The sequence below is a fragment of the Heptranchias perlo genome, chromosome 7 (assembly GCF_035084215.1).
Source record: "Heptranchias perlo isolate sHepPer1 chromosome 7, sHepPer1.hap1, whole genome shotgun sequence".
Classification (NCBI taxonomy): domain Eukaryota; kingdom Metazoa; phylum Chordata; class Chondrichthyes; order Hexanchiformes; family Hexanchidae; genus Heptranchias; species Heptranchias perlo.
Genome location: NC_090331.1, coordinates 11,442,274 through 11,467,840, shown reverse-complemented (window position 1 = coordinate 11,467,840; position 25,567 = coordinate 11,442,274). Strand labels below are relative to the sequence as shown.

At 47.9% G+C, this 25,567-nt stretch overlaps 1 protein-coding gene across 6 annotated transcripts in view; it reads right to left on the bottom strand.

Annotated features, from left to right (window-relative positions):
- Positions 1-25,567, bottom strand: part of sema5ba (sema domain, seven thrombospondin repeats (type 1 and type 1-like), transmembrane domain (TM) and short cytoplasmic domain, (semaphorin) 5Ba) — a 300,621-nt gene that overhangs the window by 55,821 nt on the left and 219,233 nt on the right. For all 6 annotated transcript variants that reach the window (XM_067987078.1, XM_067987075.1, XM_067987080.1 and 3 more), the window contains 3 exons: positions 25,029-25,210; positions 10,505-10,648; positions 8,303-8,450 (listed from right to left, as the gene is read on the bottom strand). In XM_067987078.1, the coding sequence (XP_067843179.1) occupies positions 8,303-8,450; positions 10,505-10,648; positions 25,029-25,210 (474 nt within the window). The remainder of the gene's footprint in view (positions 1-8,302; positions 8,451-10,504; positions 10,649-25,028; positions 25,211-25,567) is intronic.

Sequence of the window (25,567 nt, the reverse complement as noted above, 5' to 3'; positions counted from 1 at the left end):
CACCAGGCATTTAAAGGTCATCAGACTTGATTAGGGTTGCTAACCCTTCAGGTTTGCCCTGGAGTCTCCAGGAATTAAAGGCTAATCTCCAGGACACTACTGTGAGCAAAATCCAGGAAGAGCATTAAAAAAAAGTTGTGTTTTTTTAAAATTTTGTTTGAACACTTTTGTTTACTAGTCATAAAAATATTGGACATGTGAAAAAGGCTGTTTGACTGACAGTCAAGATTCATCCAATCGGGTAATCAAGAATCTGTTCGCTTTCCAATTGGCCATGGGAAGGCCGGGCACCAAGAGGACGGACACGTTGAGTGACCAATGGCGAGAGTGTGGGGGCGGGGCAGTTGGACGCAGGAGGTCATGTGGTAACACCTCCAGGAATATGTCCAACCAGAGTTGGCAACCCTAGTCTTGATGCACAATTGTGAAGATAATGCCTCAGATACAAACATACAAAAAAGGTGAGTAAAGACGTCAGTCCCATGAATGAAGACCCTACACATGCGGCAGTGAAGGCTTGTGCGCAAGTTTACAGAAATGAAAGGACGAGCTTGCATTTATATAGCACCGTTCATGACCTCAGGATGTCCCAAAGCGCTTTACAGCCAACGAAGTACCTTTGAAGCGTAGTCACTGTTGTAGTGTGGGAAACGCGGCAGCCAATTTGTCATAGCAAGGTCCCACAAACAGCAACGAGATAGTGACCAGATAATCTGATTTTAGTGATATTGCTTGTAGTATCCATATCCTTCTCCATATCCTACATTACAATAGTAACTACACTTCAACAATACTTTATTGGCTGTGAGCACTTTGGGATGTCCCGAGGTCGCGAGAGGCGCTATATAAATGCAAATCTTTCTTTTTTTTAACGTGCACAAATGGTCTGAGATTTTGGGCGGCTGTGCGTACGGGAACGGTTAACGCGGTGATGCGCGCACAAGGAGATCCCTTTTATCAGCGCGCTTGTGCATAACATAAGCGCACCGAAACGCTGAACGAGCTCAGCACATTTACTGGGCGATCAAGAAGCTTTGAGTACCGGCAACAAATTCGGGAAGCCAGGAAAAATTTGGCTGGTTTTCATCGTCAACTGACTGAGACTCGGGAACCAGAAGTTGACAGCACTGCTGTAATGCGAGGAGTGTCTCGAGACTGACGGCTGCAGAATTTGATGGACTGTTGATTGAGTTCTCGGCCCAGTCCTCGGCCATTACCTTTTAATGGGTTTTATTACTACCCTCATGCCTGAGGGGCAAAGAAGAGGGGACATTAAGAAAATATGAGAGAAGGCGGCCTCATTACATTTGCACATAAAACCTCATATGATCTTGACGGCTCACAAAAGCGATGGGCCCACCATTAACCAGCAAAGGAACAAGGTTCAGGTGTCTCATTGTTGGGAGCTGTCCTATTCCCGCTGTGTATTTTGAAGTAGTATTCCAGATTAACCTTTTCCATACCGTTTACTATCTTGTAAACCTCTACAAGAGCTCCTCTCAGATATCTCTTTTCGAGGCCGAAATGCCCAAGTCTCTCCAAGTCTTTCATCACGACTCAGACCCCTAACACTAGGGATCAGCCTCGTGGTTCTGCATTGCCTTCAGTGGTTAAATGCCTCCCTTGTTTCTCAGCGAGCAGGATCGGATACTTTACTCAAGATGCGGTCTGACCAGAGCACTGAACAGGTTGATCACGACTTCCTCTGGTTTACATTCTACTATTTAAAATGTTGTTGATTAGAAGCAATGATGCTCTTCCCTCCCCTACCCCCCCACCCCCCCTCCAAACGCAATGTGCTCAAATGCAATCCGTGGTGTGACACTGAACCATTCAGGCCAAGAAACTCGATCTCTGGTGCATGCTCAGTTAGAGAACCTACTGCAAGGTGGTGGCAGAGAAACTACAATAACCCTCAACGTCCCAAAGCTAATGGTGAAGAGAAAAGTCCCTGTTTTCCATGTCTGATCACTGTGCACTGACCCCCCCACTGGAACTGCACAGATGCAAATGTCAGGTAAGGACAGGCAAGGGATGCAGGAGCAGGCTGGTGAGCCATCTTGTCGACCCCTACAATAACCACAACAACTCGCATTTAGATAGCGTCATTAACGTAGTGAGACGTCCCAAGGTGCTTCACAGGAGCGTAATCAGACAAAGACTGACACCGAGCCACATAAGGAGATATTAGGACAGGTGACCAAACGCTTGGTCAAAGAAGTAGGTTTTAAGCAGAGGCTTAAAGGAGGAGAGAGAGGTAGAGAGGTGGAGAGGTTTAGGGAGGGAATTCCAGAACTTAGGGGCTAGACAGATGAAGGCACGGCCGCCAACGGTGGTGCGAAGTAAGTCGGAGATGCACAAGAGGCCAACGTTAGAGGGACGTAGAGATCTCGAAGGGTTGTAGGGCTGCAGGAGGTTACAGGGATAGAGAGGGGCGAGGGCATGGAGGGATTTGAACATAAGGATGAGATGTTTAAAATCAAGGCATTGTCGGACAGGGAGCCAATGTAGGTCAGCGAGCTCAGGGGTGACGGGCGATGGGGACTTGGTGCGAGTTAGCATACGTGCAGCGGAGTTTTGGATGAGCTCAAGCTTATGGAGGATGGACGATGGCTCCATAACCCTTGATACCCTTACCTAACGAAAAATCTATTGACCTCAGTCTTGAAAGCTCCAATTGTCCCCTAGCATCCATAGCCTTTTAGGGGAGAGAGTTCCAGATTCCTATTACCCTTTTTTTGAAAAAAGTGCTTCCAAATTTCGACTACAATGGCAAATTCCAAAACATGGAGGATTTAAGCAGAGTCTTCTAGTTATGAAAGAACTCACATTATAAATTTTTTTTTAAACTTTCATATCGAGGATGAAAAAAATAAAAATTCCCTTCCTAATTCCCCAGAAAGGTAGCATTAGACTATCATGGAGCATATGAAATGGATAAAAATGTAAATTTGATTAGGAGGTGTGAAATGTGCTTTCAATTACAGTCAGTGCGGCATTTGGAGACTCTCGTAAAGCAGATTAGAAACGTAGCATCCTGCTTAGGGACTGAGCCATCCGACACGGGTTATGTTTTATGAAAAAACAACAACACAATTAAGGAGAATACCGAACAGATGTGTTACATGGGCCCTGGCGGAGGAGCCAGAAGAGTTGACACTTAGCTGACCCTATCCCATAGCTTCGAGCATCCCTCCCCCCTGTCCCTGAGCAGCTAACTCCCCCCCCGTGCGGATTTCAAAATATCCAAGATAAGTGTTTTTTTTTCTACCGCCTCGCAGCTGAAAGGATGGTTTCCTGCAAATCCTCAGACCCGATCACTCTGGAAGGGTATACTGGGATCAACAGGGAGAAGTTCAGGATTGCCTTCCAATCTCCTGACTGCCCAAATAAGTAAAACAAATAGTTCACGGCCAGCAGCTAAATGTTTTCAATTGTGCTCCACTACAGATTCACCATTTCGTTTCTTCATTTCAATGAGATTACGCTGCTATCTTCAACTGAATCAAAGAATTATACAGCACAGAAGGGGGCCATTCGGCCAGTCGTGTCCGTGCTGGCTCTTTGAAAGAGCTATCCAATTAGTCCCACTTGCCCTGCTCTTTCCCCATAGCCCTGCAAAGTTTTTCCCCTTCAAGTATTTATCCAATTCCCTTTTGAAAGTTACTATTGAATCTGCTTCCACCATTCTTTCAGGCAGTGCATTCCAGATCATCACAACTCGCTGCGTTAAAAAAAACGTTTCCTCATCTCCCCTCTGGTTCTTTTGCCAATTATCTTAAATCTGTGTCCTTTGGTTATCGACCCTCCTGCCATTGGAAACAATTTCTCCCTATCTACTCTATCAAACCCCCTCATGATTTTGAACACCTCTATTTGATCTCCCCAATCCCAGATTCTCTAGTCTCTCCACATAACCGAAGTCCCTCATCCCTGGTATCATTCTAGTAAATCTCCTCTGCACCCTCTCTTCATTGGAACTTCTCGTCAAAACTGTCTGACAAAGGGTTTACATGTGAAACAATAGATCACGCAGAACAATGTGGAAGAAATCGCAAGATTATTTCATCAATATAGCTGACCGAATGATATTGGTGTATCCAGAGAAATTAGGTACACTGCACATGCTCAAACTGCACGTTCCAAATTTAACTAGCTCTGGGCAAAAATAGCCCAGGCTTTTAGGAGAGGCTGAGGCCTTCAGTTAAAAATGTTAATGAAGACATTGAAAGATACAAAAGACAATTCAACGAGTCAATGTAATCATGTTTTTGTGAAATAAGCAATTTTTAAATTTTTGATTAAATCTTTATCTGGGACATTAGACATTTCAATTACTGAGAAAAGATAGCGGATGAAAAATTTTCAGAAAGCATTTTGAGCGAATGGTGAGAACCCAGTGACCAGATTGCGCAATCAGAGTGATGAGTTTATACAGGCAAAACCCATGGTAAATGTGGACATCGGAATTATTATGGGGAAAAAGTTGACAAAAGTATAAGAAAAGCGTGAGAACAGGAAGTCAAATTATGCAGACACAAGGTACATGGGGGAAAAAAATTGGAGAAGGCCTATTATTGGGCATGGGTAGCGCGATAGAATCATAGAAGTTACAACATGGAAACAGGCCCTTCGGCCCAACATGTCCATGTCGCCCAGTTTATACCACTAAGCTAGTCCCAATTGCCTGCACTTGGCCCATATCCCTCTATACCCATCTTACCCATGTAACTGTCCAAATGCTTTTTAAAAGACAAAATTGTACCCGCCTCTACCACTGCCTCTGGCAGCTCGTTCCAGACACTCACCACCCTTTGAGTGAAAAAATTGCCCCTCTGGACCCTTTTGTATCTCTCCCCTCGCGCCCGATGACCTCTGCTTTCGTCCGGCCTGAGAACTTACCTTCTAGCAGCGTTGACATGAGGATTCAATGCAATTCGCACTTTCCACCATCAGAGGGAGCCCCAATCTCTTAAAGGCAGGCTGTATCTTAAAATCTCTTAAAGGTAGCTGGTATCCATTATTTGATGAAAATAACATTCTGCTATCTGCATGGAGTCTGAACGGAGATCAGACATCACATATATAAAACACAGGTGCAGATCCCGTCCCAATGTTTACAAACTGATGACTTATGTTAAATCATTGAATAAAGGTTGCGTACTACTAAATCCCACATCCTCCAATCTGCATGCCAGATCTCACCAATCTGCCGATCTGAGTTTGTACCAGCCCTGCAAGAGTGCATGCACCAAGGTTCTCTGCTAATGCGCTAGAGACCTTGATGCAAGAGATGGACAGAGGAGGGGCATCCTATATCTGCATGGGGTGGGGTGGGGGGGGGGGGAGGTGGGTAAGAGGGCCTCCGGACATTTGCCCAAAAGGCAGTGGGAGGCAGCAGGGGAGGAAGTCAATGCCAGGTGCACAGCACTACGAACATGGATGCAGTGCAGGAAGAAGTGCAATGCTTTGACACGAGTGGTCAAGGTGAGTGAGGTCAACTGTCAAGTGGTGTCTCCTACCAACTGCACCACTGGGCACATCCACTGCTCCACGCACTACACCCCCACCATCACCCACATACCAACAAACTCTTTCCATCAGTACTCAACTCTTCCAGTCAGATGCTTCCCCTCACCTTTACACATTACCACTGTTGCAAGCCGCCCACCCACAACTCACAGGCCGCACACACTGGCAGCTATTCAACCATGACAGGCACACCACCCAGACACATGTCCCGCTTTCTTGCAGGAGAAGGTGGCGCATATCAGGAGGCAGCAAGTGGCAGTGACATTTAGCCCCTCGAGCCTGTTCCGCCATTCAGTGAGATCATGGTGGACCTGTGATCTAACTCCATGCACCCGCCTTAGCCCCTTATCCCTTAATACTCTTGGTTAACAGAAATCTAACAATCTAAGATTTAGAATTCACAATTGAGCTAGCATCAGCTGATGTTTGCAGAATGGAGGTTCCAAACTTTTCCCACCCTTTGCATGTAGCAGTGTTTCCTAACTTCACTAAAGTTCACTAAATGTTAGGCTATGTCCCCGTGTCCTAGTATTCAAGTCTAGGAGACCTCCAAAAACAGTTACAAATGTCTCAGCAGCCAGAAGCAATAATCCAGACACTAACATGGTCCGTTTAAATAGCGCTGGTAGGGGAGGGGTCCAGTATGCACTCTCAGACATGTTCAGATGGTCGTGGTTAAGACTGTGCGTTGAGTTGAGACAACATTTTGGAACTTATCACTTTAAATCAGCGTTGCACACTGACTGTATCCATTTTCTCCTTACTTTACATGCTGCCGGCGTTCGTTGTTTGCACATGCGCTAATACCTATACCAAGATGGCATCTGGCGCACGCCGCCAAGACGCCATTTTGGCTTTTTGGGAGGCCGCGTAGCGCCAATACAACGGGCGTTACACGGCCCAATTTCTAGCCCAAGACCTTTTAATAAGACATAGATCTTAAATTGACATTGAATAAAACATAGTTCATGCCTCCCCCCTCCCCCTTCAATCACTTTTAAACACGACACCTAAATTGTTCCATGTTGGACTGCAAATCTTTTAAAGAATAAGAAATCATACTGTTCTACAAATAAGCTTTTAAGAAGTATGTAATTTTTAAAATCTGCTTATAGGCGATTCATGAAGAGGAACACCGCAGCCTCTCTTAAGGGGTGAAAGTCAAAACAAATTGAACAAAGATCATGGCAATAATATCCAAATAAAGGGCTCTCCATTTTATCAAATTCTCTCCACTCAGAAAACATTATTAACCAACCCTGTACATTTTTGCAATTGATGCGTTCATGGAATTCTGCCAGGATTTTCTTAAAAGATCCTTTTTTAGGGGGGGTTTTCAGGATTTAGTAAACATTTTCCAGAACGGATGTGTGGATTCAATATAGACATCCCCACGTGGTTAGCTACCTGACCTCTCTGCGTTTTCCTTCTCGATATGTGTCATTTTCATTTTCAGTGAAAAGGGGTCAGAATTTCTGAACTTGAAGTCTTTTCTGTTCAGGCTCAAATATCCAAACCCAACACAACATTGGCTGCTAGGGGCTGTGCTCGCTGCCAACTAGTGCGACGGAGCTCAAGATATCTGTTACAATCCACGCAGGCACGGACCAGCAACACACAGAATTCTCAACTGGGAAGTGAGGCCCAGTCAGGCCTGTGTGGAGTGTAGAACCCTGTCCAAAGAAAACAGTCAAGGACCAACAGCATTAATAGGAAAGCTGCCCCCATTTGTGAACAAATTTGTCGGGTTTGTTAAAGCATAAGCACCAGATTACATCCAGAACTCTGTTCACTGTAAGAAAGAGAGAGAGAAAGAAAGAAAGAAAGAGTGAAAGAGAGAGAGAGAAATAAAGAAAGAGAGAAATAAAGAAAGAAAAAGAGAGAGAGAAAGAATGAGAGAAAAAAAGAGAAAAAGAGAAAGAGAGAAATAAAGAAAGAACGAGAGAGAGAAAGAGAGAGAGAGAAAGAGAGAGAAAGAAAGAGAGAAAGAAAGAAAGAGAGAGAAATAAAGAAAGAGAGAAATAAAGAAACAAAAAGAAAGAGAGAGAGAGAAAGAAAGAGAGAAAGAAAGAGAAAAAGAGAAAGAGAGAAATAAAGAAAGAGAGAGAGAAAGAGAAAGAAAGAAAGAGAGAAATAAAGAAAGAAAGATTTCTGTGTGTCACCTAATCTCAACTTCTAACTGCAAACTGATGACTAATGTCATAACGTCGTTAAATTCCAGAAGAACGCCAATGCAGTTACGTTGGGGAAAGCCTGGGATAGTCCCGTGCACGTGGACCTTTGGAAGGAGGAGACTCAACATAAAAACAAGAAAAGGCAACCTATCCCACCATCTCATGCTCTTATCTCGTATGCACATAAAGACAGAAATCCCAGCCTTCAATTCAGCTCTCCTTACTGCTTCCCAAACAAATAAACAGCATATACCACATACCTCCACATATACCAGATACCTCACCGAGCACATTACCAGTGACCACAATTCAAAAGTACATCATTGATTGTAAAGCTCTTTGGGACATCCTGAGGTCACGAAAGGCACCATATAAATGCAAGAATTTCTTTCTTTGTTTCATGGTCTATTTTCTTGGCAACTATTCCGCACACCTAGCTCAGTGCTTGGTTCCTGAAGACCCATGTAGAAACTATCACAACAGTTCAGAATTTAGGCGCTCGCTCAGACAAATCAGAGGGGAGGTATCCTGGTCATTGACAGATTAGACCCTTCCTACCAGATTCATATGGATGGGGCCCACAAGACGATACATACCACAGCACAACCTGGACAGGTATTTCCATTTTCACAGCTTCTCTGTCGTGAGTACATCCCTCCACCACACTCAGCGCTACATTTAGTCCATGGCCCCCAGCTGGACCAGAACACGGGCAGTGGGCAAGCTGTGTTCTCGTTGCAAAATCTGAAAAGAAAGGAACGAGCTTTAACCGAAACTCAACAAACGCACAATAAAGAAGGTTTTATAACCTCGGTGTCCGTGGCTCGCCTCCCCACCCCTACCACCCCAACCACCCTCCTGATGGCTCGGTTGGTATATGCACTGCTCGATGTGGCACTGAGCAGCACAGATCAGGTGAGCTCAAGTTTCAAACAACAGCAACTCACCAAGGCTTCATCGACAGCACCTCCCAAAGCCCCAGCCTCCGCCGCCTGGAAGGACAGCAGGCGCATGGGAACACCATCACCCCCCAATTTCTCCCTCTGAGTCACACGCCATCCCGACTAGGACATTTAATCGCTGTTCCTTCATGGTCGCTGGGTCAAAATCCTACCTAACAGCACCGTGGGAGCACCATCACCACACGGACTGCAGCGGTTCAAGGCGGCGGCTCACCACCACCTTCTCAAGGGTGATGGGCGATAAACACCGGCCTTGCCAGCGACGCCCATAACCAAGATCGGCCTGACATCGGCCAGATAGCAACGCTCACCACCTACACCGGCACGTGAAGAATAGCCTCTTGGCCTTGGTGCAGAGGGTCAGTGACACCTGTCCGATCGTTCCCCCCAGCACAATTCAACAAGAGGGAGAACTCAACAAGTAAGAGGGAAACAGCTCTACGTCCAGCATTCTCACTGCCAGCGAAAAAGATACTAAGCCACAAGGCCCGAGATCCTGGCTGCTTCTAAAGCAAACAGGTCCAATTGCTGTAACAAAAAAGCAAAACACTGCGGATGCTGGAAATCTGAAATAGAAACAGAAAATGCTGGAAACACTCAGCAGGTCAGGCGGCATCTGCGGAGAGGGAAACAGAGTTAACATTTCAGGTCGATGACCTTTCATGATGACAGTTCTGATGAAAGGTCATCGACTTGAAACGTTAACTCTGTTTCTCTCTCCACAGATGCTGCCAGACCCGCTGAGCGTTTCCAACATTTTCTGTTTTGAGGTCCGTCTGCTGTTTTTTTTGGTTGCTGTTCTGAGCCACTGGGCACTGACTGGGAGGCAATGATTCACACTGGCACCTGCCAGAGCAGCAGTTTTATATTTTTCCTTATCAAGTGACTTGCCCTTCTCTGTGCGTCCTACATAATGTACCACTCACACCTCGTCAGATCAGCAGCAGCCAGCAGAGTGTTAAAGAGCCAGCCAAGGTGCTCTCAGCTCCACTCTGTCGGGTTTCTTAGAAGATCAAGACCCTGAGCCGGTTCGCTTCCCCAGGACGTAGCCCCTTCCTGTCAGGCAAGTATCTATGTGAAGTCCAAGGGAAGGCGTTGGAAGGAGAGAAGGAGGAATTCTTCAATGGCTAATTGTGGTATTTTTCTTCCCTCATCAGTTTCCTCTCTTCTCCCTTAAAACGTTGAACCCCCCATTGCCGTAACAGTTCCGCAGGCACCAGTCACCCGCCTCCATATCGATGGGGATGGTCGGCTGGCTACCCAGATGAGCAGGGAGATATCCCAGCTGAGATAGATCCTGCCCTCACCTGCTCTTCACAGCAATGATCATTGGAGGGAACAGGAGCGGGACCCCTGGCCAATTTTTCCTTATCGAAGCTGGGGGTCGCTCGCGTAAATTGGATTGTTCCGGCCTCCGCCTTACTATTTCAGCTCAGATCCATTTGCCCCGGGGTTAGATGAGGGCTTAATTCAGAATAGGCCTGGGCAGTCAATTGACCACTGCAGCCCGGATTAGGGAAGGTCTGAATTATTACTGTCCTCTATAGTCGAGTAGCCTGCCAGTAATCAATGGCGAGGCTCACATATGAATACTGGCCGCCTGCGTGAGGCAGCAGAGGGCGACAGCTGCCAGTGGAACCATAAATACAAGACTTCCCTTCCTCTTTCTTTCTCTCTTTCTTTCCCTCATTCATTCTTTCTTTTAGCCAAGGTTAGGGAGTCAACGCCTCCACGGAAGGAGGGGAGGGGGGAAAAAATCCAGATGAAACGATGTTACAGGTTTAATAAGTTAACGGAGCCACGAGGAAACAACAAATGTGAATGTGTAAAACTTACCTCTCTTCTCTGCTCTGACCGACACACACTCTTCCTCCGTACCGGGGCGTGGGGTTACTGCAGGAACGCTGGCGAACCTGGAACCCAATTCCACATGTCGTACTGCACGGAGCCCAGGAAGCCCACAGTGTCCAACCTCCATTCCTTAACACAAAGCAAAAACACAAGATGGAAGGGTCACCGTCAGGAGACTGAGGAGCCTCAGTGAAAGACCAAAAGCCACAGCACAGGCCACTACTAAGAGTAGGAGTGGGAAAAAAACAGATAAATCAAGGAATAGAGGTTAGTTGAAACCAAGTTACCACAACATCAGCAACTTGCATTCATATAGCGCCTTTAACGTAGTAAAACTTCCCGAGGCTCTTCACATGAACATTATCAGACAAAATTTGGCACCGAGCCAGGTGAGAAGATATTAGGACAGGTAGCTGAAAGCTTGGGCAAAGGGGTAGGTTTTAAGGAGCGTCTTAAAGGAGGAAAGGTGGAGAGATTTAAGGAGGGAACACAGCGACTGGAATGTACTGCCCGAGGAGAGGGCGGAGGCAGATTCAATCATGGCCTTCAAAAGAGAACTGAATAAGTACTTAAAAGGAAAAAATGTACAGGGTTACGGGGATAGGGCGGGGGAGTGGGACTAGCCGGATTGCTCTTGCATAGAGCCGGCGCGGACTCGATGGGCTGAATGGCCTCCTTCCCTGCTGTAACCTTTCTATGATTCTTTCTACTTCATTGGCTGTAAAGCGCTTTGGGATGTCCTGAGGTCCCGAAAGGCGCCATATAAAGGCAAGTTCATTCATACAATCAGCAGCATGGACCGAGCTAATTTGGCTCTTCTTTCACCCACTGATGGGCATGAGGATACAAGTCAGCTTCCACACGTCGAACAGAAGACTGAAGATTATCATCCCTATCAGGACTTATCAAAGCACACCCACACAATCTCTTTTGATGCCTGCACTCATGACAGATTATCGATCACCGTCCAGATACTAAGAGCCCGTCACTCAACAGTCCCTCATAGGATTAGTCAAAGAGAAAGATTCACAAATGAGATGCTGCTCTCGGCCAATGCAAGTCTCGGATTCCGTGCCTCAAGGCTCCGCTCTGCACTCGCGAAAGGTTATCTCAAGGCAATGCGGGGAGAAGGGCTGAGAGTTTCTTCACGTAAAGAGCCGCTGAGAGAAACAACAAACCTTCCGTGCGAAGAGATCCAAATTTTTGGCGGAGAATGAAGCTCGCCAAAAGAAGATACGAGGAGATTTAGGTTCCTGTTCCAGCAATTTTTTTACAAATAAATTTTAAGCACTTAACTTATTTTGTTACTGCTATTAAAACGTAACATGATCGGCAACAGTCACAACACAATAATCATCAGCAGATGCACAGTGCAGTCTTAACTGAAGGTGACCACAGCCTTTCTGACTGATTTGCTACACACAGAAAACATTTCAATTTGTAATGAAAAGCCATATGGCATTTATTTTCCTTGCTCCTGAGCCAAACGAAGCCTGGTGATCATCAATGGGAGAGACGGCCTTCTTTAAGAAGGATCTTCTACACCCCGTTCATATTATGGCCTCGCCTCCGATGGTGAGCCTGGGACATTAACCAGTCCTGACCTCCCTCCTACCACCCTCCGTAAACTTGAACTCATCCAAAATTCTGCTGCCCCTATCCCAATTCCCGTTGACCCATCACCCCTGTGCTCGCTGACCTACACTGGCTCCCTGTCCGGCAACGCCTCGATTTTAAAATTCTCATCCTTATTTTCAAATCCCTCCATGGCCTCGCCTCCTCCCTACCTCTGTAACCTCCTCCAACCCTCCGAGACCTCTGCGCTCCTCCAATTCTGGCCTCTTGTGCAACCCCGATTTCTTTCACTCCACCATTGGTGGCCGTGCCTTCAGCTGCCTAGACCCTTAGCTCTGAATTCCCTCCCTAAACCTCTCCACCTCTCTCTCTCCTCCTTTAAGACACTCCTTAAAACCTACCTCTTTGACCAAGACTGTCCTAATATCCCTTTATGTGGCTCGGTGTCAAATTATATCTGATAACAATCCTGTGAAGCGCTCTGGGACGTTTTACCACGTTGGTGAATTTACACTATGGTGAATATAAAGTCTGAGGTGCAAAAATGGCCATTTGATCCCTCAAGCTCACTCCAGCCAGAGTTCAGGTTTGATTATTCCACACGCTCTGCAGTACCATTTGTTCATTTACAATAAGCTCCTTCCCTTACCGAAAAAAAATTCAAATAATGCTATTAATATCTCCCTAAGCCTCAATACCCCCTCTCTCAACAAATATCAATTCAGCCCCTTTTTATAGGTGACATTTGACCCCGAATCAACTATCTCCTCCGGTAGTTTGTTCCACGTGTTCACTATCTTGGGGGAGGGGGAATTTTTTCCACCACCCCCCCCCAATTTCAAACCTTTCTAGAAGCTTGCGAATTTTGTACGTCTCCTCTTATAGAATCATAGAATCATAGAAGTTACAACATGGAAACAGGCCCTTCGGCCCAACATGTCCATGTCGTCCAGTTTATACCACTAAGCTAGTCCCAATTGCCTGCACTTGGCCCATATCCCTCGATACCCATCTTACCCATGTAACTGTCCAAATGCTTTTTAAAAGACAAAATTGTACCCGCCTCTACTACTGCCTCTGGCAGCTCGTTCCAGACACTCACCACCCTTTGAGTGAAAAAATTGCCCCTCTGGACCCTTTTGTATCTCTCCCCTCTCACCTTAAATCTATGCCCCCTCGTTATAGACTCCGCTACCTTTGGGAAAAGATTTTGACTATCGACCTTATCTATGCCCCTCATTATTTTATAGACTTCTATAAGATCACCCCTAAACCTCCTACTCTCCAGGGAAAAAAGTCCCAGTCTATCTAACCTCTCCCTATAAGTCAAACCATCAAGTCCCGGTAGCATCCTAGTAAATCTTTTCTGCACTCTTTCTAGTTTAATAATATCCTTTCTATAATAGGGTGACCCTTGTTCTATCTTCATTGTCCAGGTTAAATAGTTTCCTCACTTTAACTCTATCTTCATTCTCGTTATTAATTAAGAGAGGAAATTGTACGTATATATGAATTCCTTCCCCCTTCCTGCACGTTAATATAGTTTGGGCTGCAGGACCTGCTTCCTGGCCAGAGACATATTACTGAAATAAAAGAGTGGGGCGGAGGGAGAGAGAGAGAGAGAGAGAGTGTGTGCTTTCTATCCCTCGGGTCAAGACTAGAGGCTGCTGGCCGGAACAGAGGTAGGTGTTGAAATGGCTAATTTCACGAGTCGCTTCTGCCGACAGCTCCCACGGCAACGGGCTTGACTCATGAGGCTGGAGATGAAGACAATTATCACCTGCTGCCCAACTTGCAGTTCTGTTTGCAGTGAAACAGAAGTGGAATTCCCCCCGTCACCCTGTGATGTCTCACTCGGGTCTCAGTTGCTACTTTTCAAGCAAATGGTGATTCAAATAAACAGCGGTCCGCCTTCTGCCGAGTTTCATTTACAAGGAAAAGAAAGAACTTGCATTTATACAGTGCCTTTCATGACCTCAGGACAATGAAGTACTTTTTGAAGTGTAGTCATTGTTGTAATGTAGGAAACGTGGCAGCCAATATGCGCACAGCAAGGTCCCACAATGTGATAATGACCAGATAATTTGTTTTAGTGATGTTGGTTGAGGGATAAATATTGGCCCAGGACACCGGGGGGGGTGAAACCTCCTACTCTTCTTTGAAATGGGATATTTTACATCCACCTGAGAGAGCAGATGGGGCCTTGGTTTAATGACTCATCTGAAAGACGGCACCTCCGACAGTGTAGCACTCCTTCAGTGCTGCACTGGAGTGTCAGCCTGGATTACGAGCGTGAAGTCTCTGGAGTAGGACTTGGACCCACACTTTCTGACTCAGAAGTGAGACTGCTACCCACTGAGCCATAGCTGGCATCGGGAAGCACAGCTTCAAACTGTGAAAAGCAAATTGAGGACTGATTGTCAGGGAGTTCTTCTTCACACGCAGATCAGCATCTGGCCTCTGGGTGGAGCAGTGGAGCCAAAAGCCCTGGGAGCATTTACAACAACAACAACTGGCATTGATAAAGCTCCTTTAACATAATAAAACATCCCAAGGCGCTTCACAGCAGTGATTACCAAACAAAATTTGACACCGAGCCACATAAGGAGATATTAGGGCAGGTGACCAAAAGCTTGGTCAAAGAGGTAGGTTTTAAGGACCGTCTTAAAGGAGGAGAGAGAGGTAGAGAGGTGGAGAGGTTTAGGGAGGGAATTCCAGGGCTTAGGACCTAGGCAGCCGAAGGCACGGCCGCCAACGGTGGAGCGATTAAAATCGGGGATGCACAAGAGGCAAGAACTGGAGGAGCGCAGAGATCTCGGAGGGTTGTAGGGCTGGAGGAGGTTACAGAGATAGGGAGGGGGCGAGGCCATGGAGGGATCTGAAAACAAGGACGAGAATTATTTAAATCGGGAGCCAATGTAGGTCAGCGAGCACAGGTGTGACGGGATTGGTGCGAGTTAGGATACGGGCAGCAGAGTTTTGGATGAGCTCAAGTTTATGGAGGGTGCTCGATGGGTGGCCGGTCAGGAGAGCATTGGAATACACGAGTCTAGAGGTAACATGAATGAGGGTTTCAGCAGCAGATGAGCCGAGGCAGGGATGGAGACGGGCGATGTTACGGAGGTGGAAGTAGGCGGTCTTTGGTGATGGAGCGGATATGGGGTCGGAAGCTCATCTCAGGGTCAAATATGACGCCAAATGGTCTGGTTCAGCCTCAGTGGCCAGGGAGAGGGATGGAGTCGGTGGCTTAGGGAACGGAGTTTGCAGCGGGGTCCAAAAACAATGGGTGCGGCCTTCCCAATTTTTAGTTGGAGTTAATTTTTTGCTCATCCAGTACTGGATGTCGGATGAGCGGCGTGACAAATCAGGGAGAGTGGAGGGGTCGAGGGAAGGTGAGGTAGAGTTGGGTGTCGTCAGCGTACGTGAGGAATCTGACGTTATGTTTTCGGATGATGTCGCCATTTAAGAGATTATGCTCTTGTTTGGGGGGACGGTGCTACAGTTTCCTTTCCGTGGATGGATAAGTAGGATAGGCCAAACGGCTTTCCACATCCAAAGGGGAACAACAATCGTGCTCAAATTTTCTGGGTCGAGGAAGAGGTTGGAAATGGGGGAGAAATGAGAACGAAGCAGTTTGGGATGTTTTTCCACGATGAGCAGCACGATATAAATACAAGTTGTTGTTACTGTAGCAACAAATCATTAGCATATTCATGTGAAATTCCTCAGTCCAGGGGTTTCAAAAACAGCCACCAACTCTTTAAAGTAAACGAATTAGCAGCTTTTTCTTTAAAGAAGCAAAGGAATTTCATACAAACGCACCAGTTTCCAATGTCACACACTGCAACTTCAAGCCACACGAGTTCATCTTTATCCCTCTGTCGCTTTGTTTTTACACTGTTAGGAAATTCTGCCCTGTCAATGGGGTATTGTGCAATCTGGTTTGTAAGATGCATTTCGAAAGTCGTGACAAATGCCACTTAAGCGTGTGATGCCTCACAGGAACAGGAGGAGGCCATTCAACCCTTCAAGGCCTGTTTCGCCATTCAATTAGATCAGGGCTGATCTGTATCTTAACTCCCATCTACCCGCCTTGGTTCCGTAACCCTTAATACCCTCGCCTAACAAAAATCTATCAATCTCGGTTTTGAAATTTTCAATTGACCCCCAGCCTCAACAGCTTTTTTTTGGGGGGAGAGAGTTCCAGATTTCCACTACCCTTTGTGTGAAGAAATGCTTCCGGACATCATCCCCTGAAAGGCCTAGCTCTAATTTTAAGGTTATGCCCCCTTGGTCTGGACTTCTCCCACCAGAGGAAATAGTTTCTCTCCATCTACCCTATCAAAATCCTTTAATGGTTTTAAGCACCTCGATTAGATCACCCCTTAATCTTCTATGTTGGAGCGATTACAAGCCTGGTCTGTGCAACCTGTCTCCATGAGCAGCCACTAAAGAACGCAGCCTGCTCTAATGGATTATGGGGCGGGGGGGGGGGGTGGGGGAGTCAGTATACTTAATTTACCTAATTACTCAATGGACATAAAACACATCAATTTGAATGACATGAGCACCTTAGGAAAAACCACTTCTCACTCCACACCAGAGTTCATCAGTCAGTACGGCAAGCAAGGCCCCAACTAACACAGAACAGATGCTGATGTAAATCAGCAGCTGGATAATTGGGGTAAAAGAGGGCATTAGGTAAGTGTTTCCCTTCCTGTCTTGTGGCAGAATCATCTCGGGAAAGCTTCCGCGCGCGCGCGCGCGCCCTTCCCCCCACTTGAACTGTGTTATGAGGGGTGAAAGGTCACCCCGTGCACCCCTTTTCCTGAAGCGCACAAACATCCCAAGTTTATGTTTGACAGCGGCCACAGCTCTCGCCCCGCTGTCCACGAACACCTCTTGCGCGGGAGCCAGGACTCGAATAATCAGGGACTGGAAATTTCTCTTCTTCAGCATTCCCTCCGCACTCCCCCCCCCGGTGCTCTGCAGCTCTGCAACAATCCATCATCAGCTGTACTTGCGGCACCTCCATTTATCCTGCGGGTCTCACCGTGTCCTGTTCTCCCCCCTCCCATCCCCGGACCTCCCCCCTGTAGACTCTGTCGGATTACACTCAATATGATTCATTGCTACCACTTTCGGCAGTGATGGAAGTCACGTCCTGGGGAACGACTATCCTTCAGGGAGGTTAAGACATTTTTTTTTTTAGTTCCACTGCTCCTATCTGTCCTCTCACACACACACACACACACACACAGCCTGAGCGTTTGTACTGAAGGTTCCAAATGTAGCCGAGACTAACCGAGTTCTGTTACTGTGGCCCTACAGATGGCTTAATATTATGGACAGCCTATGACTCGCATAATATCAGGCGGCACTAATTAGCAACAGGTACTGCGGAACACGCTTAAAACACACATCGTTCAAATCAATGTCAGTCTTCAATGGCAGTTAGAAACCCTCAGGTGAATTTCGTCCAAATCAGCCATTATTATACAAGGTCCAAAATCTGAAGCTGCACAGAAGTGTTACCAGATGTGCCACGGAGTAATTGAAGGGGGTGGAGGGGACGTGCAGACAGAGGCTCATCCGCAAGATGTCAAATTGAATACAACGTGAACGCATTAAATATGTTCCAGTGCAGCTGTAACTTTACTCCTTGCTCACTTGTTCAATCAAAAGTGATTTGTCCTGCTCCCCCATGGTCTAATTCGTAAAGGTACTGCCTGGTGTAATACTACCACTGTGCTGACTAGAAGCTCCCAAGGTTCAGTCTGCGGTCTGTGTTAATTGATCTCAGCTGGGGTTATGGTAGGGGAGCTACAATTTGCCACAGTGCCCTCCCCTCCCCTCCCCCCCCCCCCACCCCACCCCACCCCCGATAGGGAGGGTAAATCTGCCACGGTTCAAACTCCTGATTGCTATCCAGTGGCTGCTCACTATTCAAAACCCCACTCACCCACCACCCCCCTGTGCTCGCTGACCTACATCGGCTCCCGGTCCGGCAACGCCTCGATTTCAAAATTCTCATCCTTGTGTTCGTGGCCTCGGCCCCTCCGTATCTCTGCAACCTCTTCCAGCCCCAACAACCCTCCGAGGTCCCTGCAATTCTGGCCTCTTACGCGTCCCCGATTTTCTTCGCTCCACCGTTGGCGGCCGTGCCTTCAGCTGGAATTCCCTCCCTAAACCTCTCCGCCTCTCTCTCCTCCTTTAAGACTCTCCTTAAAACCGACCTCTTCGACTAAGTTTTTGGTCAGCTGTCCTAATATCTCTTTATGTGGCTCGGTGTCAAATTTTGCCCTGTGAAGCGCCTTGGGACGTTTTACTACGTTAAAGGTGTTGTATAAATGCAAGTTGTTGTTGCTGCTATTGGAAATGTGCCTGCGTGGATGCTGGGTGAGAACAAGAGCGGGTTTGGTTGTAATCCACAGTAACATAAGCTCCAACACTCGTACAAAAAGAACGAAGGGCAGACACTTGACAATCGCAGACACTTGACAATTGCCAGGCCTTGTGGAGCCATACCCATCAAGAATCAACCCCTTCAGGGGAGAAGCATAGTAAATTGGGCCTCTTCATCAAAAATAAAAGACACTTTCATTTATATAGCGCCTTTCACAACCTAAGAACGTCCCAAAGTACTTTATAGCCAATGAAGTACTTTTGAAGTCACCGTTGTAATGCAGGAAACATGGCAGACAATTTGCATGCAGCAAAGTCCCACAAACAGCAATGTCATAATGACCAGATAATCTGTTTTAGCGATGTTGGTTGAGGGATAAATATCGTCCAGGACACCGGGGAGAACTCCCGTGACAGTACATAGCCTGCCACTAATAAATCCAATCGGGAATTCAGGAGAAACGTCTTTACCCAGAGAGTGGTAAGAAAGTGGAACTCGCTATCACATGGAGTAGTTGAGGCGAATAACATAGATGCATTTAAGGGGAAGCTAGATAAACACATGAGGGAGAAAAAAACAGAAGCATGTGCTTATAGGGTTAGATGAAGTAGGGAGGGAGGAGACTCATGTGGAGCATAAACACTGTCATGGACCAGTTGGGCTGAATGGCCTGTTTCTGTGCTGTGCCTCAATTTAACCCATAAGTTATGGCAGAACTTTACCAGACTTGGGGCGCTAAATTGGGCTGCATAGCACCCGTTGTTTTGGCGTTACACAGCTTCTCGAACATCCAAGGTGGCGTCTTGGCTGCGCACGCACGTTTCCAGCGTGACATGCGTCAGACGCCATCTTGGTATAGGAGTTAGCGTGTGCACAAATGCGTGTGAACGGCAGAAGCATGTAAAGGAGAGAGAAAATGCATGCAATCAGTGTGCAACACTGATTTAAAGTGATAGTTACCATTTTGGACCTTAACGCTCAACTCAACGCACAGTCTTAGCCCCGACCATCTGAATGTGTTTTACGGTGCCTGGAGGACCCCCCACCAGCACTATTTAAAAGGACCATGCAGGTGTTGCAGGTTAATTGCTGGATTATTGCTTCTGGGTGATGGTGGAATAGGAAGTGTTTTTTGAAGCTCCCTATACTTACTGAGAGATCCTAGAGTCCAGTTGAGAGTGGTTTGGCAGGTACTGACTAACGGTTCGGAAAGTTACAACTGTGGTTGAACAATATTCCTGGCAACCATGGGTGGTCTGCTAGGGCTCCCACTGGGCATTGAGCATGACTGGGAGCATGCAGAGAGGCCACACATAGCAGGTCAAGCTGCGAGGAGACGGAGGACGAGGAGGCGCAGGGCACTGAGCAGGAGCTCGTATCCAATGAGGGCCTTCCGGGACCAATTCTCTTACCTCAACATGACCGAGGAGGATTGCATCCGACGCCTGAGGTTCACCAAGGAAGCCGTGACCGAGATCTGTCAACTGGTGCGGCCACAACTGCAGCCCCAGAGCAGGGCAAGGACAGCCCTGTCCTTCACAAGCTGTGAAGTTCATCGTGGCGCTGAATTTCTGATCATTTCAGGCCTCTGCTGGTGACATGTGCAACATCTCGCAGTATGCAGTGCACTGCCGCATAAGGGAGGTCACAGACGCACTGTACCAGATGAGGAACGAGGGAGCACGGGGGTTCGCTCACATTGCTGGCTTCCCCATGGTGCAGGGTGCCATTGACTGCATGCACGTTGCCCTGCGTGGCCCGCACATCAACTCGGCCGTCTTTGTCAACTGAAAGGACTTCCACTCCCTTAAGTGCAGCTGGTGTGCGACCACACGCAGCGAATCATGGAGGTCGATGCTGGCTACCCTGGGAGCAGTTACTACGTCTTTGTCATGCAGCAGTCCAATGTGCCAGCTATCTTTCACCCGACTCAGCAAGTCAAAGGCTGGCTACTAGGCAACAAGGGTTATCCCCTCACGCCATGGCTCATGACACCGGTCAGGAACCCACGCACACGTGCACAGCAGGCCTATAATGAGAGCCATGCTGCCACACGCAACATCATGAAGCACACCATAGACCTCCTCAAACAATGCTTCCGTTGCCTGGACCGCTCTGGAGGAGCCCTGCAGTACTCCCCTGAGTGGGTGGGCAGGTTTGAGGTGGTCTTCCGCAAGCTGCACAACCTCGCGATCATGAGGGACCAGCCTTTGCCACCAATGATCAGAGAAGATCCTGAGCCAGAGGTGAAGGAGGAGGAGGCTGAGGAGGAAGAGGTGGAGGAGCACGAGGAGGAAGAGGCTGAGGAGGAGGAGGAGCTGGAAGAGGAAGTGGAGGAAGACGCAAGGGTGCAACAGGAACCACACGCCTTGTCTGCAAGGGCTGTGCGTTCTCGCCTGATCCGTGCCCGCTATCAATAATGTCAACTACATCCCCCAACTCACCAACAGTCCTACACTCCCCACCTTTCCACTCCCGCAAGACAATCAAATCGCCCTCCATCTGATTGCACATTGGTTTCCCTCTCAGCTCATCGCACAAATAAAAACCACCACCAAATGCAAATTCAAAGTCACATTTATCAATGAATAAATAAAATTATGGAAACAGAACAGAACTATTCACCCTTGTGCATTGCCTTAGTGCCTTTTGTTCGTGTGCCTTTATCTATTCTAGTGCTCCTACGAGGTGCTTCCCCAGTGGCTGGAGCATGGGTGGTGGAAGGCTGCTGGCCTTCAATGGAGGAGAGTGCAGATGGCCTTGGAGGACGACCTCAAGCAGGTCTGGGACGGGAGGGCCCAGCTTCAGACTGCACCATCTCAGCATGGGCTGCAGTAGTCTGGCCTGGCTGGCCAACAGGCAATAACAGGGGCATTGGCGGAGTGGCAGGGTTGGGAGCAGGAATGCTGTCGTCCTGAGAGAGGACAGCAGGTCCGACTGCCATGGCGCCACTGCCACTCTCCCGGGGCAGCGCCTCAGCGATCCTGGTGATCGGCTGGAGAACGGATTGCTGGAGTGCTGTGACGCCCTGGAAGCCCCGTTCCACAGTGGTCCCCAGACCCACGATAGCAGCAGTCTGAGCTTCCAAGGCAGCAGTCAAAGCTCCAAATGCAGCAGTCTGAGCAGCAACCCGTAGCTTGCAGACTTTTGATGGCAGATGTTTGTGCTGCAATTGAAGCCACAACATCAATCATCAGACGCTGTATCATGGTGGGTTCCACAGGTGCGCTGATGGAGGTGACCATGTTGGAAAGGATGGGCTCCAAGTTCTGTGCAAAGCCGTGTGCCAAGTTGGAGCTGGACTCCTCCATGCCCCTTCTCATTATGCGCAGGCTTTCTGACAGGCTTTCCTGTGCTCCAAGCGTTTGTTGGTGTACGCCCATCAGCCGTCTTCTGTAGCCTGGCCCATCGAAGTCCTCATCTGACTCCTCTGCAGCAGAATTAGTGAGCGACCTTGTCCTCCGGTTAGCTGGCACCTGAGGTATCCGTTCCCCCCGCCCCGGCTCCTGCGCACTTGTGCTCGGTGTCTCACCACATGCAGATCCCTCCTCTCACTTAACCTCTAAACGACGTGCAGTGCCAGTCTCTGAGCTGGTGGAAGCAAGTGTCAGATCGAGTGACGTTGTGGCTTCAGTGTCCTCCTCCTCCTCCTCCTCCACCTCCACCTCCTCCTCCTCGGACGGTGCCACCGCGTGTTCTTGGGTATCTGCGATGACAAAGGGAAACCGATTGAGTTGTGGCGCGGAGAGAGGAGCAAGTAAGACGTGCGTGCCGACAGCATCTGCAGCACGAGTCAGAAAAGATTATGCGAGGAGGGAGACGTGGGAAAGGAGAAGGAGCATTAGATATGCAGAGACCCCCCCTTCACCGGGACCTCCAGCGCGGCCCGCCTAACGATCCGAAAAACTGTCTCCTCTAGGTGGGTGAGGATGTGTAAGCGTGCCCGTCCACCCTCAGGTCTATCCTGCTGCCGGCTGTTATGCACCACCTTCTCCTGCAAGACAGAGGACAGTGTGTCAGTGAGTATCCTGCAAGCCGTGTGGGTGATGTGCCTGTCATGGTTGAATAACTGCCAGTTTGCGTGACCTGCGAGTGGTGGTTGCGTGGCCTGCAAGTGTGGTACTACATGCGGGTGAGATGCAGCATGACAAGTGCAGCATTACATACGGATGGGCAGTGTTTGTTGGTGAGTGGGTGACAGGGGAGTGTGATGAGTGGAGCAGTGGTGCAGTTGGTCGGATGCACCACTTGACACTTGCATTCACTCACCTTGACCACTCGTGTCAAATCATTGAACTTCTTTCGGCACTTTATCCTCGTACGTGGTGCCATGCTCCTGGCGTTCACTTCCTGGGCCACAACCTGCCAATGCCTGTGGAGCTGCGGTCTGGAGGGTCTCCAGCCACCCTGCGGGTACATGTTAGCCCTCCTTTCATCCACCCCTTCCACCAGGGCCTCCAGTGCATCATTGGAGAAGTTGGGGTCCTCTCTCGCGCCACTCCTGCCATCCTTGCGGACATCTTTCCCTCCTCCTAGTGGACTGCGCATGTCCCATTTTAAATGTGCACCTGCACCTTTAAGAGGTGCAGGCTGCCAATGACGTGCGCTGAGCACACAACATTTCCGGCTTCCTCATTCTCCGTGCAGCCTCGGTAGTGCTGGCGGCACGGGGATATCATAGTAAGTAGCGGGCAGCTCGAAAATCATGTGCTGCTTGTGTAGGGGCCATTGGGCGTGAGTGTAATAGCGGATCACGCTACCCGCGCCCGAAAATGGGCCCTATTGAATTTTTTTTTTTCCCCCCTTGTGTTATAACAAATATGTGTGTGTGTGTGTTGTATGTGTATTATTTGCACTTAAGCAGAGGCAATAGTCTCACACATGACTTCTAGGGTCCAATAAACTGAACTGTTGGGAGAGGTAACCAACTAGATTTGTGCAGTCTTTGGCCTGGTGGCTTTTTTTTGCCAACTTTTGTACATCAACAAGTATCTGCTTGTTCATCCTAACACATAGCATGGTTCTCCACTTTTGGCAAACTGAATGTCAAGCAGTCCCAAGTTAGGTACAGCATAGGTTAAAGCTGCGCTAAGCTTCTCCTGCTGTGACCCAGCCTCACAAGGGCATCACCCATCCCAACTACACCCGGGTGACATTTTCCAGATCTCACACCTGATATGTTTATGGCCAAAGTAAAACTAAATTTAGCAGCAATCAGTGGAAAATTATAGGCAGTGTGAATTGAATTGAGACTGCGCCAAACTCATTTTGAATTTGGATCCTTCCAGCTCGCAGAGATAGAGAGAGAGAGAAAAGAGATTTTCATTTCATCAATCCAAGCAGGATTTCAATCCAGGTCCTAGAGGTGAAATGACAGCTGTCAGCTGTGGCTCAGTGGGTAACACTCTTGCTTCTGAGTCAGGGAGGTTGTGGGTTCAAGTCCCACTCCAGAAACTTGAGTGTAAAATCTAGGCTGACACTCCCAGTGCAGTACTGAGGGACTACAGTGCTGTCCTTCAGATAAGACATTAAAGGTGGATATAAAAGATCCCATGGCACTATTTCAAAGAAGAGCAGGGGATTTCTCTCTGTGTCCTGGCCAACATTTATCCCTCAACCAGCACCACTAAAACAGGTTACCTGGTCATTAATCTCATTGCTGTTTGTGGGACCTTGCTGTGCGCAAATTGGCTGCGCTGTTTCCTACATTACAGCAGTGACTACACTTCAAAAGTATGTCATTGGCTGTAAAGGCCCTTCTTTCTTTTCCTTTAAGCATCCAGTTCCCGACTGCTTTGACCCTTAAACGTATAGTTCCGCAATGCCCCAGTTACATTTCATTCTTGGCATTCATGTGGCACAACTGCCCCTAGATCACACAGCGTAACACTGTTGATTTTTTGTAGACATGCAAAGGTTAATGTTGGCAATGAGACCCCCTGGATGAGGAGGCCCTCCAAAGCTGGAGCTGCTCAGGGTTCCTTACCAAACTTTAAAGGGTGAAGTTCAAACACAATCCTTGGATTCCCTGCTGAAATTCCCTCCCACGTCCAATTATTGACAGGAGTCAACTATCCTGTCGATCTTTTTTTTCTGAGATTGGAAAACTCATAGGCAGTCAAGTTCTCAAAAATAGCAACGAGATGAAGGGCCAGTTAATTTATTTTTGGCGGAGTTGGTTGAGGGAGGAATGTTGGCCAGGGTGAGAACTCTCTGCTCTTCTTCAAATAGTCCCATGGGATCTTTAACATCCACCTAAACACAGTAGACTGGACCTTGGGTTTCACCTGTGCCAAAAGCAGCATTCCTTCAGTACTGCATCACAGCGTCAATTTGGGTTTGGGCCCTGAGCCCACTGCCTCTGATCAAGAAGCGAGACTGCTACCAACTGAACCAAACTGATGGGTTAAACAAATAAAAATTGGCACAGACTTTATGAGTGTCTCCCACTCTACAGCACCCATCACGCATACCAGCACTACTCATCCTGAACCACCTTTTGCAAAGTGATAATTTATACCCTCATACCTTGAGCAATTTGCCACCTCAATCTTGGTTCCTTCACAGGCGTGACCTCCGCAGTGTGGAGCAGGGCTGTCGCATGACCTGGAGCGACACAAGCACGACCCGGTGGCCTCTTTGTCCGCATGCTCGCACAGTTGCCATAGAGACCAAGGTCCGAATTCACCATCCACCGTGAGGTTTCTCACCTAAATCAAAGAATCCCAATAGTTAGGTGGACCAACTATACTTCAAGAATAAAGTATTCAATCAGAAGCTGTGAGACAATGCCACAGTGTCCTGTGTTATTGTATTTCCACCCCCTAAATTTCTCCTCATTCCTTCGTCTTGCCAGACAATACATCAATCAATGGTGGTTGAAGGGACAGACTGCTCCCAAGGTCTCTCCGAAACCAGTTGCCAGAATGTATGTGCCTGCAGCCTGAGGACCACCTTGGAGTTTTTCTCCCATTTGTGGAACAACAACAACTTGCATTTATATAGCGCCTTTGACGTAGTAAAACATCCCAAAGCGCTTCACAGGAGCGTTATCAGACAAAATTTGA